General features: G+C 46.2%; 1 protein-coding gene across 1 annotated transcript; it reads right to left on the bottom strand.

The window, feature by feature from the left end:
- Positions 1-1,844: 1,844 nt before the first annotated feature.
- On the bottom strand, positions 1,845-16,436 carry TRIM58 (tripartite motif containing 58). The gene is made up of 6 exons (XM_056867123.1): positions 16,005-16,436; positions 12,097-12,192; positions 7,357-7,587; positions 6,298-6,320; positions 5,651-5,751; positions 1,845-2,455 (listed from the first exon to the last, which is right to left on the bottom strand). Exons 1-6 carry the CDS (start codon positions 16,434-16,436, stop codon positions 1,845-1,847), a joined length of 1,494 nt encoding a protein of 497 aa, XP_056723101.1.
- Between the last annotated feature and the right edge of the window lie 1,771 nt (positions 16,437-18,207).

The following is an 18,207-nucleotide window of genomic DNA, read 5'->3' on the forward strand; positions in this document are numbered from 1 at the left end:
ATAAGTTATTCCCCGCCATCAATTATGTCCCCAACGGAAGCTTATTTAGACTAGGCTGTTCCAAATGTGCCTTATATAACCTACCAAGAATTGATGGATTCTGAAGTGGAGATTAAAAGTTTTCAAGTCCTTCACAAGGAACATAAGAAAAGCAACTGGTTGGCATATCTTCAATTAAAATCTTGTTTTAAACAGGACAGTTTAAAAACTGGAGTTATGAGAGACTTATCAGAGTTTGAAACAATTATAACCAAGAACAATCAACACCTTTGAGGGAAAATTTATAAGTTGTTACTGAAATATGATTCAGAAACTGAACAGATCAAAATTAATATGATAAAATGGATGAAGAATTTTGGCAAAATGATAACCATGGAAACATGGGGAAAACAGTGTACGCAAGAACTAAAATACACTGCAAGTCAAGAAGTAAAATAAAGCTGGTACAAGATGTATTATAGATGGTACGTTACCCCCAATATGATCTCTCATATGCAACAAACGAATAAGCAGGAGGGGGCATGTTGGAAATGTTGAGAAACAGATGTTTCTTTCTTTCATGTTTGGTGGACATGCCCGAAACTACAAACATATTGGGATAAGATCCATGGTGAGATACAGACAATGCTCAATTTAAAACTCAGTTTGGATCCAAAACTTTTTTTATTGAGCATAGTACCATCTGATTTACCAGCAAAATATAAAGACTTGCTTAAATATGCCACAACGGCAGCGAGAGTTGTCCTTGCAAGGAGATGGAAACAAACGACTCTACCAGAAGTTGACGAATGGAAAGAAAAGGTGTTAGAATATGCAAACATGGCTAAAATGACTTATTTGATTAATTCAGACGATACGCAAAATGTTGAGCATTTTAATAAGAAATGGTTACCATGGTACATCTATATGTCCTTAATTACTTAGATTTAGCTCAGTTCCTTTCTTTTTTATATGAGTAGATGTTTTCTTCATGTATAAATGCGTATGGTTCACCTTAATAATGATCAACTTTTAGAGAAATTGAAATTATAGTATATCTATAATGCTATTCTTTATGTATAAATACATCTGGCTCCACAAGACTTTAAGGAGCAATCGCTTCTGCATAGAAAAGCCCATGTGAATGGCAGAAGCCAGGCTGCAGGCTGCTTGAGCCAGTAGCACCTATTGCAAAAAGGAGAAACTCGCGATGGAACAAGACGTCCAGTTGCTCTTATCCCAAGTTCTGCTGCCAGTAAGATCTAAACGATGACAGAGTTGGAAAGCGCTACATACTCATCTGGTCCAACCCGTTACCAGAAGGCATGGTTTTCCATCCATCAGCTACAAGTTGTAAATTGTGCCATGGCAATTATAGAAAAGTATTTTACTTAGGGTTCCCAACTTCCAGGTTCTAGCTGGAGATTTACTGCTATTAAAACTGTTCTCCAGCCAATAGAGATCAGTTCCCCTGGAGAAAATGGCTGCTTTGGCAACTGGACTCTATGGCATTGAAGTCCCTCTCCTCCCCAAACCCCGGCCTCCTCAGGCTCCGCCCCAAAAACCTCCTGCCAGTGGCAAAGAGGGACCTGGCAACCCTAATTTTACTGCACATTTACTCCGGTGTACTACCAAAAGGGCATACATTCAAAGAACACCAGATGACTCAAGAAAGTGAGCCACAGCACATATTTCAGAGAAAGGAAAACACCCAACCATCCAATGTGTTCTGGAAGAAACTACCTTGCCCACCTCAAGTCTGGCCATTGATCAGATCTTGCACATAGTCTGAATCTTCCTCGCCTTGTCGTTCATTTTGGCACACAGATGTCTCTAATCCTTCGGCGCCTGCAGCAAACTTGTTTCTATAAAGTACCTGTGGTTCCACAGTGACATGAAAAGGCCTCATGGCTGTGAAAGTAAGATACGTCTGGAGTCTGGCAGAGTGCTGGTTGGATGACAAGCGGATCGTCATTGAGGCCCCCTGCCCGGACCCCAGGATAGAAATATGGTCGGAGGGTCCCTGTCAAGGAGTCCGTGAAGGTAAAGATGTGGGATCCATTATCTCCATTGTAGAAAGAGACCTCGCCTGCCTCGTAGTCCAAGAAGATGCCGATTAGACTAGGTCTCGCCCTGAGCACCAGCTCCGTCAGGGGGGAAGTGAGAGCGGCGTACTCGTCGCCGTTCCGCAGCCACATGGTCCAGAAACCCGTCGCTGGCGAGGGCGTGAAGATCCCCTGGCGGCTCACCGATTCTCGGCACACGCCGAGCGTCCAGCTGGTCTTGCTTCCCACGTGGACTTCCCAGTAGTGTCTCCCCGAGGCGAACGGCTCCCGGCCCAGCAAGCAGGTGCACGTCTCAAAACGCGCCAGGCTCTTGGGCACATCTTGCTTCCAATCCCCGACTCGTACGCTGAGCAGATCCTCTGAGAGGAGCAGGTAGGGGTTTGCGGTCTCGGGGTCAAAGGTCACCGGGGCTGCAGGCAGAAACACAGGCAGACAAATCTAGGGTTGCCAGCTGCGGACTGGGCAGTACTTGGATACTTAGGGGGTGGAGCCTGAGGAGGGTGGGGTTTGGAGAGGGGAGGGACTTCAGTGCCATAGACAAGGTTGCCAACCTCCAGGTGGTTAAGATAACTTGATAATTACAACGATACCTATGCTGTGTTAACTTAGTTGTACCAAAGAATCAGCACGAAGGCTCTATTAATAAAAAAACTGAATATACTCACAATGTGTTGGTGTCCCTTTACTTATGCAACACTATAAATATACAGAAAAACATAAACAGAAATGATTACAATGTGTTGATTCACACAATGGCATGTTCTTAAGGACATACCGGAGTGTGAAAATGTTCTCATTTTTGGAATGAGAAAAACAATCTTCCTTAAAAATAGATTGGTTAAAACAGATCTCATGCCACCAAAGAAATCTACCATCAATATCAGTGGGCATCTTAAATGTGGATCATGTTCTTCATGAGCTTTCAGTTTACCCATAAAAGAGATTAGCTCTCTGGCTTCCAATTTCAAGTTCACCTTGAAAGGATTCAGCAATTGCCTGTCTCAAAATGTTATTTATGGAATTTTATGTCCATGTTCTTTGATGTACGTGGGGTCCATGTCCTGCCCCACTAAATTACGCATCAGTGAGCATAGGGCAAGGATCCACATGAAACTGAAGGACTTGTGTCACATTATCTCAGCAAGGGTCACTCCGATACAGATCTGGTTTTCTTTGTTATTTGGCAATACCATCCCAAGCCTTATACCTCCCAAGATTTAAAAAAGATATTGCTTAGGAAAGAAATGTACATATATCTATTCAAAACTTTAATGCCTACAGGTCTTAACACAGAATTTGATCTTTCCTGTTTTTTATGAGGCTTTCAAGAATTTTTCTCTCCTTAACCTGTAATATGAGTCCTTTGTATTAGCCTGAATATTCCTTTAAGACGATGCAATGATTGAAAGCAGCTGTAACCAACTATTGCTAGGCGTTATATGCTATTTAATTGTATTAGGTCTTGAGAGTATCACACTGCCGGAACCGTGTTAGGTCGATAAGCATTGTATTAAGGTATGTGTGGGACTACGTATCTATGTAATGTAATAAGTAATTTTTCTAAATTTAACATATTGATAAGTGGGAATTTATAACCCAAGGAATTTGTCATTGGAAATGTCATTCTTATTCTAATAGGAAATAGCTAACAAATTATATGTCATTAAGGAACACTACCTTTATAGCTAAGAATATAGTTTAAATATATCTTTTTCATTACAGAGGTTATATACCCGATTAATACAACTTGGGCAGTCTCCCACATAGAAGCTAAACATAAATATAAAAAGAAGACCAACATACTGATGAAGTATTGAAACAAGCACCAACCTAGGGTGCCGTTTAAGTTGGACTTCATATTGCCGGTTTTCACCTTCCTTCGTTTTTGTGGTGTTCCCTACCAGGAGACTTCCGGGACCTCCTGGTCCCCAGGAGACGCGGTTTCTACCCCGACTCAGCGATCTCCATACCCGGAAGCCCTGAAGGGGTGTTCTTCAGTTTCTTCTTCTTGCACCTCGTCTCGCAGCCTGCATTGAACCCTTGGCTTCAGGCTACGAAAGGTGGTCGCGGTGCGACTTTCGCTTTGAACTTTTCTTTTGAACTTTATTTGAATGCTCTTTCTAGTGCTCATACACAAAGTAACTGAACTTGGAAGTGCAAATTGTGTGAATCAACACATTGTAATCATTTCTGTTTATGTTTTTCTGTATATGTATAGTGTTGCATAAGTAAAGGGACAACAACGCATTGTGACTATATTCAGTTCTTTTATTAGTAGAGCCTTCGTGCTGATTCTTTGGTACAACCTCCAGGTGGTGGCTGGAGATATGCTGTTACAACTAACCTCCAGTCGATAGAGATTAGTTCCCCTGGAGAAAATGGCAGCTTTGGCAATTGGACTCTATGGCATTGAAGTCCCTCCCCAAACCACATCCTCCTCAGCTCCACCCCAAAAACCTCCCACCAGTGGCAAAGAGGGACCAGGCAACCCTAGCCATAGAGTCCAATTGCCAAAGCAGTCATTTTCTCCAGGGGAACTGATCTCTGTAGGCTGGAGATCAGTTGTAATAGCGGGAGATCTCCAGCTACTTCCTGGAGGTTGGCAACCCTACTCAAATCCCATATTGTGCTGCTGTAGTCACACCAGAGTACAGATTGTACTGAAATTTCTGAGAAGGCTGAGGTTGGTTCCCAGTTCTTTATCCGCACTTCCTAGTTCCTTATTCGCCAATCCAATGACAAATGTTGAGGACAGTTTAAAAGTTCTGAACCCCCAAATAAGGCTTGTACCACCACACACCACACATTCCCACATTCAGGGGACTCTGTCCTCCAAGGCGACCTATGCTGTTTCCTGGTCCAAACCCCAGATCTTGTGCCCGCTGCTCCAAAGTGGGGTGCCCCCAGGCCAACTGCACACACAGTCACTGGGGCCAAGAAATAGAAAATGTAAACAGTGGTTTTCATTTTTATATTGTAGCCTCAAATCAATGCAAATTGATTGTGGCTTTCACTGTTTACGGTTTTGCCCTCGTTTCTTTTGCACATGATCCCTACTAAAAATTATATGTGAGCTAGGGTTGCCAACCTCCAGGTAGTAGCTGGAGATCTCCTGCTATTACAACCTATCTCCAGCCGGTAGAGATCAGATCACCTGGAGAAAATGGCTGCTTTGGCAATTGGACTCTATGGCATTGAAGTCCCTCCCCTCCCCAAACTCCGCCCTCCTCAGGCTCCGCCCCAAAAACCTCCCGCCGATGGCGAAGAGGGACCTGGCAACCCTAACATGGGCTGGGAAGACATATATTTAAAGCTTCCCATGGCTCTGAACTGCAGGTTAAAATTTCTTACATGCTTATTTTGAACATTTTCCCCTCCTGTTGCAAATTGAGAAGAAAGGATTGCTTTCCCAAGGAGAAGAATGGCATGGGGAGGGAGGGGAAGAGGAGAAACTTTAACTCTTTCCTCCCCTGGAGGAGAAAACTCTTTGGCAGTTGGACTCTATGGCATTGAAGTCCCTCCCTTCCTCAAACCCTGCCCTCCTCAGGCTCCGCCCAAAAAACATCCCGCCGGTGGTGAAGAGGGATCTGGCAACCCTAATTTACCTCTGTATCTTTGGAGTGATTCCATCAACCCAGGGACATCATATGAATGCAGCAGATCAGTAGAGATGGGCTGGGGTTCCAGCAACGACGCTGTTTCACTCCTAGAGCAAACATCGATTTTTATATTTCACTCAATTTATAGAAGAAGAAGAAGAAGAAGAAGAAGAAGAAGAAGAAGAAGAAGAAGAAGAAGAAGAGTTGGTTTTTATAGGCCGACTTTCTCTACCACTTAAGGAAGAATCAAACCGGCTTACAATCGCCTTCCCTTCCCCTCCCCACAATAGAAACCCTGTGAGATAGGTGGGGCTGAGAGTGTGTGACTAGCCCAAGGTCACCCAGCTAGCTTCGTGAGGAGGAGCGGGGAAACAAATCCAGTTCACCAGATTAGCCTCCGCTGCTCATGTGGAGGAGGGGGGAATCAAACCCGGTTCTCCAGATCAGAGTCCACCGCTCCAAACCACCAATCTTAACCACTACACCACGGTGGCTCTCCACCTTTCTTACTGAGACTCAAGGCGGATTACCCAATTAGCCCACAAAAGCCTAAGGTACCATTTGTGCGGTCCCCTTAGCGATAAAAAAGACGTCAACAGTGCATTCCTGTGCAAAATTTCTCTCGCCTGTCAGAAAGGTAGATTTATACTGACCTGGTCAAGGCATTTTTCACACCCTAGAGGGAGGGAGGAGAGGAAAAGGAACAGTGTAAATAGTCAGGGAATCTAAAGTTATTGGTAACTATAAAGCCTATATATGCGTGTGTCAGCTGTGACTTGATGGCACATGCACGCACGCACAACAAACACACTATATATAGTACTATATAAACATAGTGCAGGTTTAAACCTGAACTCCCTGCACAGAGCTTATAGCAGAGCAGATGGCTCTCTCTTCTTCCATTTTATCCTTCATTTTATCCTCCTATTAGTAGGGTTGCCAACCTCCAGGTGGCTAGCTAGAGAGAAATGCAAACCTATGCTGAAAATAGGAAAAGCTAAATGAAAGGATCAGCATGAAGACTCTTAAATTTCAAGGTATAATTCTTATAGATTACTAATATTCTAATGTAAACATGAACTAAACACTATACATATATCTAGGCATTCAGCTCATGCCAAACAATGTGAATTCCCCACAAAGGAATGAAATAACCAAAATGAACAATATTAATCACCTATCCTGACTGAGCTAAATGACATGCCATAAATCACATAAATTTATATAATACATAAGTATAATTTCTATTCATGAAGTTACAAGCCTGAAAAACACAATGTATCTCCTGAGTTTATTGTGTTTTTCAGGCTTGTTGTAACTTCCCATTGTTTGGCATGAGTTGAATGCCTAGATATATGCATAGTGTTTAGTTTATGTTTAAATTAGAATATGAGTAATATAATAAAATAAGAATTATACCTTGAAATTTAAGAGTCTTCGTGCTGATCCTTTCATTCAGCTTAACCTCCAGGTGGTAGCTGAAGATCTCCCGCTGTTACAACAGATCTCCAGGCGACGGAGATCAGTTCGCCTGGAGAAAACAGCCGCTTTGGCAATTGGACTCTATGGCATTGAAGTCCCTCCCTTCCCCAAACCCTGCCCTCCTCAGGCTCCACCCCCAAAACCTCCTGCCGGTGGCGAAGAGGGACCTGGCCACCCTACACAGGACCCCGATCATCCTTTGCAGCAGATAACCCCAGACGGTCTCTCACCCTGAGCAAAGAAGCCGCTGGCTGCTGGCATTTGTGTTCCATCTCAGAGACCAGGTCTTGCAGACTGGCGCACTGTTGTGCTACAAATGCCCGATTCATCTGCAGCTTCTTCAGCGTTGCCTGTTCTTCCTCTTCTAGCTGTCTCAAGAGCTGCTGTTCTTCTTCATCTATTGCCCGGCGCCGTCTCTCAAACCCAGACACAATTAGTGCTCGGCGTTGCTCGACTTTCTCCTATCGAAAGAGAAAGTATTGGACAGCTGGCTCTTTCATCTGGTTTGCCCCTAGATACAATCCATTTGCTCACGAATCAAATCCATTCAAGCAATTCATTAAAGGATAAACAAAAAGTCTCATTAAAAGTCAGATCCATTAAACAGCTAAAATGACTTCTTCTGTCTTCACATGAAACTGCCTTACTCTGAATCAGTCCATCAAGGTCAGTATTGTCTGCACTGACTGGCAGCCGCACTCCAGGGTGTCAGATATGGTCTTTCACATCACCTGCTACAAGAAGAAGAAGAAGGAGAAAGAGAAGGAGAAGAACATGGAGAAGGAGAAAAACATGGAGGAGGAGGAGGAGGAGAAGGAGAAAAAATATGGAGGAGGAGAAGGAGAAAGAGAAAGAGAAAGAGAGGGAGGAGAAAAGCAAGAAGGAAGAAGAAGAAGAAAGAGAAAGAGAAAGAGAGGGAGGAGAAAAGCAAGAAGAAGAAGAAGAATATGGAGGAGGAGAACAAGAAGAAGAAGAAGAAGAAGAAGAAGAATATGGAGGAGGAGAACAAGAAGAAGAAGAAGAAGAGTTGGTTTTTATACCCAGCTTTTCTTTATCTTTTAAGGAGTCTCAAAGTGGCTTACGGTTGCCTTCCCTTCTCTCCCGCCAACAGACGCATTGTGAGGTAGGTGGGGCTGAGAGAGTTCGGAGAGAACTGTGACTAGCCCAAGGTCACTCAGCAGGCTTCATGTAGAGGAGTGGGGAAACTATCCTGGTTCACCAGATGAGAGTCTGCTGCTCATTTGGAGGAGTGGGGAATCAAACCCGGTTCTCCAGATTAGAGTCCACTGCTCCTAACCACTACACCATGCTGGCTGCTAGGGTTGCCAGCTCTAGGTCGGGAAATGTCTGCAGATTTTTGGGGGTAGAGCCTGGGGAGATGGGGATTGGGAAGAGGAATGACCTCAGCAGGGTTTAATGCCATATAGTGCACCCCTCAAAGCAGCCATTTTCTCCAGGACAACTGACCTTGATTATCTGGAGATCAATTGTAATATCAGAAGATCTCCAGGTGCAACCTGGAGGTTGGCAATTCTACATGCTATCTTTTTTTTTTAACTGGAGATGCTTGGGATTGACCCTGAGGCCTTCTTCATGTCACACGGATGCTTTCCCACTGAACCACTGTCCTTCATTTCACTTAATACTAGGATTAGACATTCCATATAATTTGACAGAGATGCTTGGCTGGTTTTTAAACCAATCTAATTGGAGAGGTTTGGGGTGTATGAGCGAGATTTGCTTGTTGACCAGTTTCTTCCAGGGCAGCCAAGTGAGCTGGGGAAATGCCAGCGTGCCTGCTCTTCTGCCCTGAACATCAGGTCGAGCTGCATAAATGAATAAGGGAAGCTTTTTCATGCTATGCAGATAAGTGTTGTGACCTGCTAATGTACCTGTACTAACAGGTACTGGGGGCCTGTCCCAAAGCTGGTAAACTTTGACTTGCAGGACATCAAGGAAATACAGTGTTTGGCAAGGGGATTTCCCGCCTCTGTAACAATGTCTGCAATTGTAAACAGGCCAAATCTGTCGATTCTTCTCTCCCGTCCTGTGGTTCTACACCCACATTCCTCTGCATTTGAAAGCACAAGGCAGATTTAAGGGGCCCTTGAAATGATTCAGCTACTTTGTCACAAATGGCTTAAGGTAGTGTTGAAACTTTTAATTTTGAAAACATTTGACTCCGGCACACAGAATCCTGCCGAGATCTAGGCAAAAAGCCCCCCACCCATATAGCCAAGTCAGTTAAAAGTTTACAGTTTGCAAAGTATGGAAAATCAAGTCAAATGACTGGGGGACAGGGGTGTGGGCTTCTCTGAATCCAGACATTAGACCCTGGTCTTTTATGCATGGGAGTTTTACTTGGGGTTCTAGGCTCTCTTGACCCACACTTTTCTATATGGAATCCTAAAAATGCTATGTGTTTTGTTGTGTGCCCTGGAGAAAGTCCTGGGGTTTCCAGAGTACTGCAGAAACACCATCAGAAATCCGGAAGCGCCTGAGTCCCCGCCCCTTGAAAATGCTCCTTTGTAATTGGCTGTAGGGCTTACTGTGAGAAAAATGTCACCCTCCCTCCAGCTCCCCTCTCCTGCACTTTAGCTTATGCATGGAAATGGGGATGATTTGACCCGGTGTCAGGCCTGTATCTCAGTTGCTTTCGTTTTCTGCTGACTGTTCAGACTCAACAACTCAAGGATTGTTATTCATACCAATCTGACTTTGAAGCTGTGTGAACCACAGTACTGTTTGTGTTCTGTAATCTCTTACGTGTTTTCATGCATTTATACTACCAAGTTCAAGCCAGAAAAAGCCAGCTTCTTTTGGACCTGACTGTCTCTGATGTGGTTTTTTGGTTCTGACTTGGACCAAGGGCTTACATTGTGACAGCAATGGCTTTTTCTGGCTTGAACTTGGTAGTATAAATGCATGAAAACACGTAAGAGATTACAGAACACAAACAGTACTGTGGTTCACACAGCTTCAAAGTCAGATTGGTATGAATAACAATCCTTGAGTTGTTGAGTCTGAACAGTCAGCAGAAAACGAAAGCAACTGAGATACAGGCCTGACACCCGGGCTGATCTCAGGGGAGATCGAAGAATCGCGTTACAACAGGATCGGGAAGATCCAGACATTGTGTGGGCTGGGCCCGAGGTCATCTCTTAAGGGATGGAACCCCAGTGTAAAACTGAGTTGGACCAGAGGAGAAATTAAGGCAAAGCGCCCATGCATAAAAGACCCCTGTTTCCAGTGTCAGGTTTCAGCCCTGGAACATGCCAAGTTAGAACAAAACCAAGTGCAGTCTCTCTTTCCTCGGCTACCAGCTCCTCCTGTATCGAGGGACAAGGGGTGAAATCCTGTGCAGGGAGGGAGGTGGAGTACACTTACAAACCTCACCTGGAACCTGGAGTTCTCCTGGAATTACAACTGATCTCCAGGGGACAGAGATCAGTTTCCCTGGAGCAAAACGGCTGCTGAAGAGGGTGGATTCTAAATCATCACAGCCCCACTGAGCTCCCTCCCCTCCCCAAACTTCACCCTCCCCAGGCACCCCGCCCCCAAATTTGTAAGAGCTGGCAACCCTACCACTGCATTCCACTTGAAGAATTGAGAGGACTTAAATCAACAGATTGGGCAACTGCTGTTTTGTTTTGTTTTTTGAACATCCAGAATAGTTTTCTGCTGACTCAACCATGTTTTGAACTGGTACAAGGACATCTGCAGAAAATGACATGGTTGCTTCTTCCATCACTTGGAATGAGGATACTACTTCGGCATGCACAGACTACACTAGGGCTGCTAACCTCCAGGTGGTACCTGGAGATGTCCTGTTATTACAGTGGATCTCCAGACGACAGTTCCCCTGGAGACAATGGTGGCTTTGGAGGGTGGACTCTATAGCATCCTTTCATTGTTAGAATCATAGAATCATAGAGTTTGAAGAAACCTCCAGGTCATCTAGTCCAGTCTCCTGCACAATGCAGGGAAATCACAACCATATCTTCAGGAAAATCCCCTAATGCCATATGCACCGCACTGCATCAGTGTTAAATAATGAACATATATGAAGCTGCCTTATTCCGAATCAGACCCTCGGTCCATCAAAGTCAGTATTGTCTGCTCAGACAGGCAGCGGCTCTCCAGGGTCTCAGGCAGGGGTCTTTCACATCACCTACTTGGCCTAGTCCGTTTAACTAGAGATGCCGGGCATTGAACCTGGGACCTTCTGCATGCCAAGCAGATTCCCTTCCACTGAGCCACTGCCCCTCTCCATAGCTCTCCAGGGTCTCAGGCAGGGGTCTTTCACATCACCTACCTGCCTAGTCCCTTTAACTGGAGATGTCAGGGATTGAACCTGGGCCTTCCGCGTGCCATGCAGAGGCTCTACCACTGAGCCACGGCCCCTTCCCTTGATTGCATGGTTGCCACCATTCACTTGAGCTGAGGTCTAATGAACCCCCAGTGCCCTTTTAGTAAAACCCTCAGATTTATTCAGACACACAGAGCATATGACCATGCCCAATTCTTCACTCCTTTCCTACACATGGATGCACGGGTTACGCAGTCACACGGCAAGGGGTGGGACAGTTTTACTTCTCCGCATTTGGATCCTATCATTGACCCCCCCCCCAAAAGGTTTTCTATTACAGATGGCCAGATGTTAGGGTTGCCAGGTCCCTCTTTGCCATTGGCAGGAGGTTTGTGGGGGCGGAGCCTGAGGAGGGTGGGGTTTGGGAGGGGAGGGGCTTCAATGTCATAGATTCCAATTGCCAGAGCGGCCATTTTCTCCAGGGGAACTGATCTCTATTGGCTGGAGATCAGTTGTAACAGCAGGAGATCTGGAGGTTGGCAACCCTACCAGATGTACCCTCTTTTTGAAAGGGCTCACCTTTGTCATTTCAGCACCCCAGCAATCTGCTTGCTGCTTGGTCCATGGTGCTCCATAAGAAAAAATTCGATTAGGCACATACCTTCCACTGGGCTGTTTTCTCATCTTCTTGGGCCTCCAGCTTGGTTGCTTCCTCCAGCACTTTCCTCAGGAAATCCACAGCCTCCTGGAGCTTAATCTGCAGAGAAAGCGCCAGGCTGTGGTTTCTGTAGCTTCCCAATAAGATGCTGCCCTGGTAGGGTTGCCAGCCTCCAGGTGGTGGCTGGAGATCTCTCGCTGTTACAACTGATCTCCAAGCGATAGAAATCATTTCCCCTTGAGAAAATGGCCACTTTGGCCATTGGCCTCTATAGCATTGAAGTCCCTCCCGTCTCCAAACCCCGCCCACCTCAGACTCCACCCCCAAAATCTCCAAGTATTTCCCAACCTGGTGCTGGCAACCCTATGCACTGGTGTAGTTTCACGGGACGTGGTCTTTCTCCATGATGAACATAGCCTGTTCATAATGAACATCACCTCTGTGGCCTTCGGTAGCATGACAGTAAGGTTGCCAGCTCCGGGTTGGGAAATACCTGGATATTTGGGTTCTCTCAGAGAGGCACACTCCTCGTGAAGCAGGGTATGTAATTTCTTTTAAAATGTCCAGTTTTTCAAAAAATATTTAGTTCTCAAGTGCTTCAAGCATTAGAGTTGATAACGTGAATGTATTAAATGTATTATTTGTATGCATTTATTTAAACAAGGGGAATGGCATCACTGTAAATATCTATATATCTCATAGAAAGAGCACCTATTCAACTGGCATGATGAATATCCAAGACTGATGAAGGAGCAGAGCAAAATGGGACAATACCGGAAGCCCATCTCTGTTTAAACCTTGGATTCCATTGCTGTTGTGACTGCTACTGACAAAATTAAATGGTGCGATATCTGTTTGGGTGGAATATTGAATTTCATGTATGCAAAACATTGTATTGGTTCTCCAGGCTGTGTGACCGAGGTCTTGGTATTTTCTTTCCTGACATTTCGCCAGCAGCTGTGGCCGGCATCTTCACAGGAGTAACCCTGAAGGACAGTGTCTCTCCGGATAACCTACAAGAACCAATGAACTCTGACCGTGAAAGCCTTCGACAAAACATTGTACGTTTGATAATTGCGCACAAGCAGCTGGCCTCACAGAACGCACGAGCAATTGTAGATCGCAAGTTTGTGTGTTATATGCTTACAGAACTACATTGAAAAGCCCTTGTTTTTGGTCATATGTGCTGATAATTTTGTAATGCTGTCCATTGGCAGCACAAGTTTTCTCATTTTGATTTCCACCTGGAGGTTGGCAACCTTATCCGTATGCTAGCTCCCTGCCAGGGGCTAGTTGGTCATGTGTCGGTTACATAGCACAGGGCTGAGCTTTTGGCATGCCTTCAACAATGTTTTATCTTGCTGGGAAAATACAGCTGCTTGATGTACGCACAGCTGGCTGCTCTTTAAAGGCACAGCCGCACAACCAAACGGGGGGGGGGGGGGAACCAAACAAACTTGTTGGCAACCCTTCAGGCCACAAGGTTTGAGGGAAATTTCTCAACAGATGTACAAGCTGCAATCCTTTGTGGTGATAAAAGAACTTGCTGTGAATAGTTTTGTTTAAAAGATCTTTTACCAGAAGAGCATCTGTTTTATCCTTTATTAGCTGAGGCATATCTAGCCAGCCTTTCCACTAAAAATCACCCTCCTTAATAAGGCTTAGAAACAGATAAAGACGCTGATTAAAAAGTATTTCTCTGATTGGGAAACTGACTTAGATGTTTAATCACTGAGGCTTTTTGGGAGGTAGTCTTGATGGTCTCACCAGACGGGGTCCCAAAGAATCTCTGGGGAGGGGCCATGGCTCAGTGGTAGAGCATCTGCTTGGCATGCAGAAGGTCCCAGGTTCAATCCCCAGCATCGCCAGTTAAAGGGACTAGGCAGGTAGGTGATGTGAAAGACCTGAGATCCTGGAAAGCCGCTGCCGGTCTGAGTCAACAATACTGACTTCGATGGACCGAGGGTCTGATTCAGCATAAGGCAGCTTCATCTGTTCATGTGTGGGATATTATTTTTTTAAAAGAAAAGACAATGTCTATAGTTACCCCCCCAAATTTCACCTTAAAAAAATTGGGGGGTTCTTTCTCAAGGCAATTCTGAAGGAAGCTGAAAATATTTCACTAATTTTAATGATGTTTGGATTGAGCAATTTGGGACCAGATGGTATTTTCACCTGGTTGAAGCTGCAGACCTGAGGTTGCCAACCTCTAGGTGGTGGCCGGAAATCTCCCATTATTTCAACTGATCTCCGGCCGACAGAGATCAGTTCCCTTGGAGAAAATGGCCACTTTGGCAATTGGACTCTATGGCATTGAAGTCCCTTCCCTCCCCAAATCCCTCCTTCCTCAGGCTCCGCCCCCAAAGTCTCCAGTTATCTCCCAACCCGGAGCTGGCAACCCTATGTGGACTTGAGTGCTATCTTGAGGGAAAGTCATAGAGTACCCACCAGAAGTCCCTCTGAGCTTTCTTAAAAATAAAAAAATAAAATTAATCTTTTTTTGGGGGGGGAGGGGGGTAAAGATTAGGAGGTATTCTACACATCCCAATATTGTCAACAAGTTCTGCCAAAAGCATATAAGGAAGTTCCTCCTAAGCAAAAGTGTCCGAGGAATTCTGAAGAAAACCAAATGAGATTCTACGAGACATAACATTTCATTAGGAAGGATCCACACCTCCATCACAGTGGATCAGCGTGTAACGGCAACAGCCATGTTTGTTCATGTGTCTGTCCCCACTGTAATGGGGTGTGGCGGTATCGTTTTCACATTAAAAGGATTGCAATAGTGAAGGGAACTGACCTGCCCTCAGTTCATCTCTCTACATGCCACTTACATGCTCCTTTCCCTTCATCCTAACTTGGTTAGCAGAAACGTCTGCCAAGGGGGAGGATTCAGCTCTCCATCCCTTTAAAATTAAACAGAACTCCCCATCACAGTTTATATATGCGCAAGGCAGACACATATACAAATGCATCTAGCTTTTCCTTCAGATGCCTCATAAGAACACGAGAAAAGCCCTGCTGGATCAGACCAAGGCCCATCAAGTCCAGCAGTCTGTTCACACAGTGGCCAACCACGTGCCTCTAGGATAGGGTTGCCAACCTCCAGGTAGTAGCTGGAGATCTCCTGCTATTACAACTGATCTCCAGCCTATAGAGATCAGCTCACCTGGACAAAATGGCTGCTTTGGCAGTTGGACTCTATGGCGTTGAACTCCTTCCCCTCCACAAACTCCACCTTCCTCAGGCTCTGCCCCAAAAACCTCCCACAAGTGGTGAAGATGGACCTGGCAACCATACTCTAGGAAGCCCACAAACAAGGCGAATGCAGCAGCATCCTGCCTGTGTTCCACAGCACCTAAGATAATAGGCATGCTCCTCTGAGCCTGGAGATAATAGGTATGCATCATGACTAGTATCTATTTGGACTAGTAGCCATGGATACCCCTCTCCTCCATGAACATGTCCACTCCCCTCTTAAAGCCTTCCAAGTTTGCAGCCATCACCACATCCTGGGGCAGGGAGTTCCACAATTGAACTATGCATTGTTTGAAGAAATACTTCCTTTTATCTGTTTTGAATCTCTCACCCTCCAGCTTCAGCAGATGATCCCGCGTTCTAGTATTAAGAGAGAGGGAGAAAAGCTTCTCCCTGTCCACTCTCTCCATGCCATACATAATTATATAGACCTCTATCATGTCTCCCCTTAACTGACCTTAGGCAGATCATGAGAGGGAGGGCCTCTTGGCCATCTTCTGGGCATGGAGTAGGGGTCACTGGGGATGTGCGGGGTGGGGGGAAATAGTTGTGAATTTCCTGCATTGTGCAGGGGGTTGGACTAGATGACCCTGACGGTCCCTTCCAACTCTACGATTCTATGCCTTCTTTCCAAGCTAAACAGCCCTCCTTACCTTGTAGTCATGAGCGGCCTCCTCAATGGGCAGGACAGTGTGCGAGCGATGCTCCCTGGATTTGTCGCACACCAGGCAAATGGGCTCCCCGTCGTCCTGACAGAAAAGGCGCAGCTTCTTGCCGTGCCTCTCGCACAAGGCCTCGCCGGGGCTTCGGCCCGACCGCAGCGCCAGCCGCTCGATGCCCTCCACGATGTTGGCCAGCTGTTTGTTGGGGCGTGCGCTGTTCGCCAGGAAGCCGGCCCGGCACTGCGGGCACAGAGCCGCACCGGCCGCCGCGCCGGGTCCCCTCTCGCAGTAGTCGGAGATGCAGGCCTGGCAGAAGTTGTGGCCGCAGCTGATGGTCACCGGGTCCCTCATGTACTCCAGGCAGATGGAACAAGACACCTCCTCCTGAAGCCTTTCCACGGGGTCGTCCCTCAAGGAGGCCATGTCTGCCACGGACTTAAGAGTTGCCAACCTCCAGGTGCTAGCTGGAGATCTCCTGCTATTACAACTGATCTCCAGCCGACAGAGATCAGTTCACCTGCAGAAAACGGCCGCTTTGGCAATTGGATTCTATGACATTGAAGACCCTCCCCTCTCCAAACCCTGCCTTCCTCAGGCTCCACCCCAAAAACCTCCTGCCGGTGGTGAAGAGAGACCTGGCAACCCTACACCGACTCCTCTGCTCCTCCTGAAAGAACGGACAACGCCCTCCTTTCCCGAGCGACGCCGGCACATTACAACATGCTGGGAGTGGCTACAGGAGGGGGGAAGCGGTTCTGGATTGCGGTGATTTCCTTCTTGGAAGCCCTCCAAGGGCTTCTGTCATTGAAGGTTTCCATTCTGAGGAACACACGGAAGCATGCTTCTCTAGGGAGGAAACAGCCTCAGAAGGGTGGAGAGAATAAACTGGGAACTGAGCCAACAGAAGGGGTCACGGATCTCGCAAACAAGGCAAACGGCTTTCTGTGGAGCACGACAACCGAAGCCTGGTTTTTGAGCATGCTTGTGATGCACTGCCTACACTGTTATTAAGTGTAGGTAGGGTGTCAACCTCCTGGTAGTAGCTGGAGATTTGGGGAGGGGCTGTGGCTCCATGGTAGAGCATCTGTTTAGCATGCAGGAGGTCCCAGGTGCAATCCCCGGCATCTCCAGTTAAAGGGGCTCGGCAGGTAGGTGATGGGAAAGACCTCTCCCTGAGACCCTGGAGAGCCGCTGCCGGTCTGTCAACAATACTGACTTCGATGGACCAAGGGTCTGATTCAGTAGAAGGCAGCTTCATGTGTTCAACAAGAAGAGCCCTGCTGGATCAGACCAGCGGTCCATCTAGTCCAACATCCTGTCTCACACAGTGGCCAGCCAGTTCCTCTGGACGTCCAACAACAGGGCAGAGAGGCCGAGGCTTTTCCCTGGTGTTGCCTCCTGGCACTGGTACTCAGAGGTTTCCTTAGGGTAAACCTTTGATCTATGCTTCTCTTGTGAAAACATCTATATCTGTAATACAAACGTAATTTATTTAATTTATGGCCTGCCTTTCTCCCCAGTGGAGACTCAAGAGCAGCTTCCATAGCTCCTCTCCTCCATTTTATCCTCACAATAACCCTATGGCGTACAGGGTGGCCACTCCCCTCTTCAAGCCTTCCAAGTTGGCAGCCATCACCACATCCCGGGGCAGGGAGTTCCACTATTTAAGAGCGCCAAACGATGTGTAAATGCTCATCATGATAGCAGCTTTACAGGTTCTTATTGGTATTGGAGCAAGGAACCCTTTATTTTTCTTAGATCTCTCTCCAAGCAGGGATGAAAGTATATTGCTACAAGCCAGTACAGAGTACCAGTGAGACAGCGGGCAAAGGTATGCCTCCCAGTACTGGTGAGTTTACTTTTACCCCTGCTCTTCACTAAACTGTATGGAAAGTTTAGGCTACGGTAGTTAACTTTGCATTCAACAGCAATCTCTCTCTCTTTACATCCAATCTGGAGGAAGAACGTATAATTCACAATGGCTTGCATTTTCCTTTGCCAGCAGATGGCGCCACTTTACCTAATTTACATCTCTTGATGCAAAACTTTTACTAGAAGGGACACCTCCTGACTTGGATGGTCCAGGCTAGCCTGATTTCATCCGATCTTGGAAGCTAATCAGGGTCAGTACTGGTTAGTACATGGTTGGGAGACCACCAAGGAAGTCTAGAGTTGTTACGCAGAGGCAGGTGAT

This window comes from Euleptes europaea, chromosome 1, assembly GCF_029931775.1.
Source record: "Euleptes europaea isolate rEulEur1 chromosome 1, rEulEur1.hap1, whole genome shotgun sequence".
NCBI lineage: Eukaryota > Metazoa > Chordata > Lepidosauria > Squamata > Sphaerodactylidae > Euleptes > Euleptes europaea.

Bases quoted from the DNA above. Each gene is read 5' to 3' on its own strand.
- TRIM58 (XM_056867123.1), bottom strand. From the start codon at position 16,436: ATGGCCTCCTTGAGGGACGACCCCGTGGAAAGGCTTCAGGAGGAGGTG. The intron at 7,588-12,096 runs GTATGTGCCTAA...CTCTTTCGATAG, and splicing joins AGAAAACAGCCCAGTGGAAG to GAGAAAGTCGAGCAACGCCG. The intron at 2,456-5,650 runs GTAAATTAGGGT...TTCTGCCTGCAG, and splicing joins ATCACTCCAAAGATACAGAG to CCCCGGTGACCTTTGACCCC.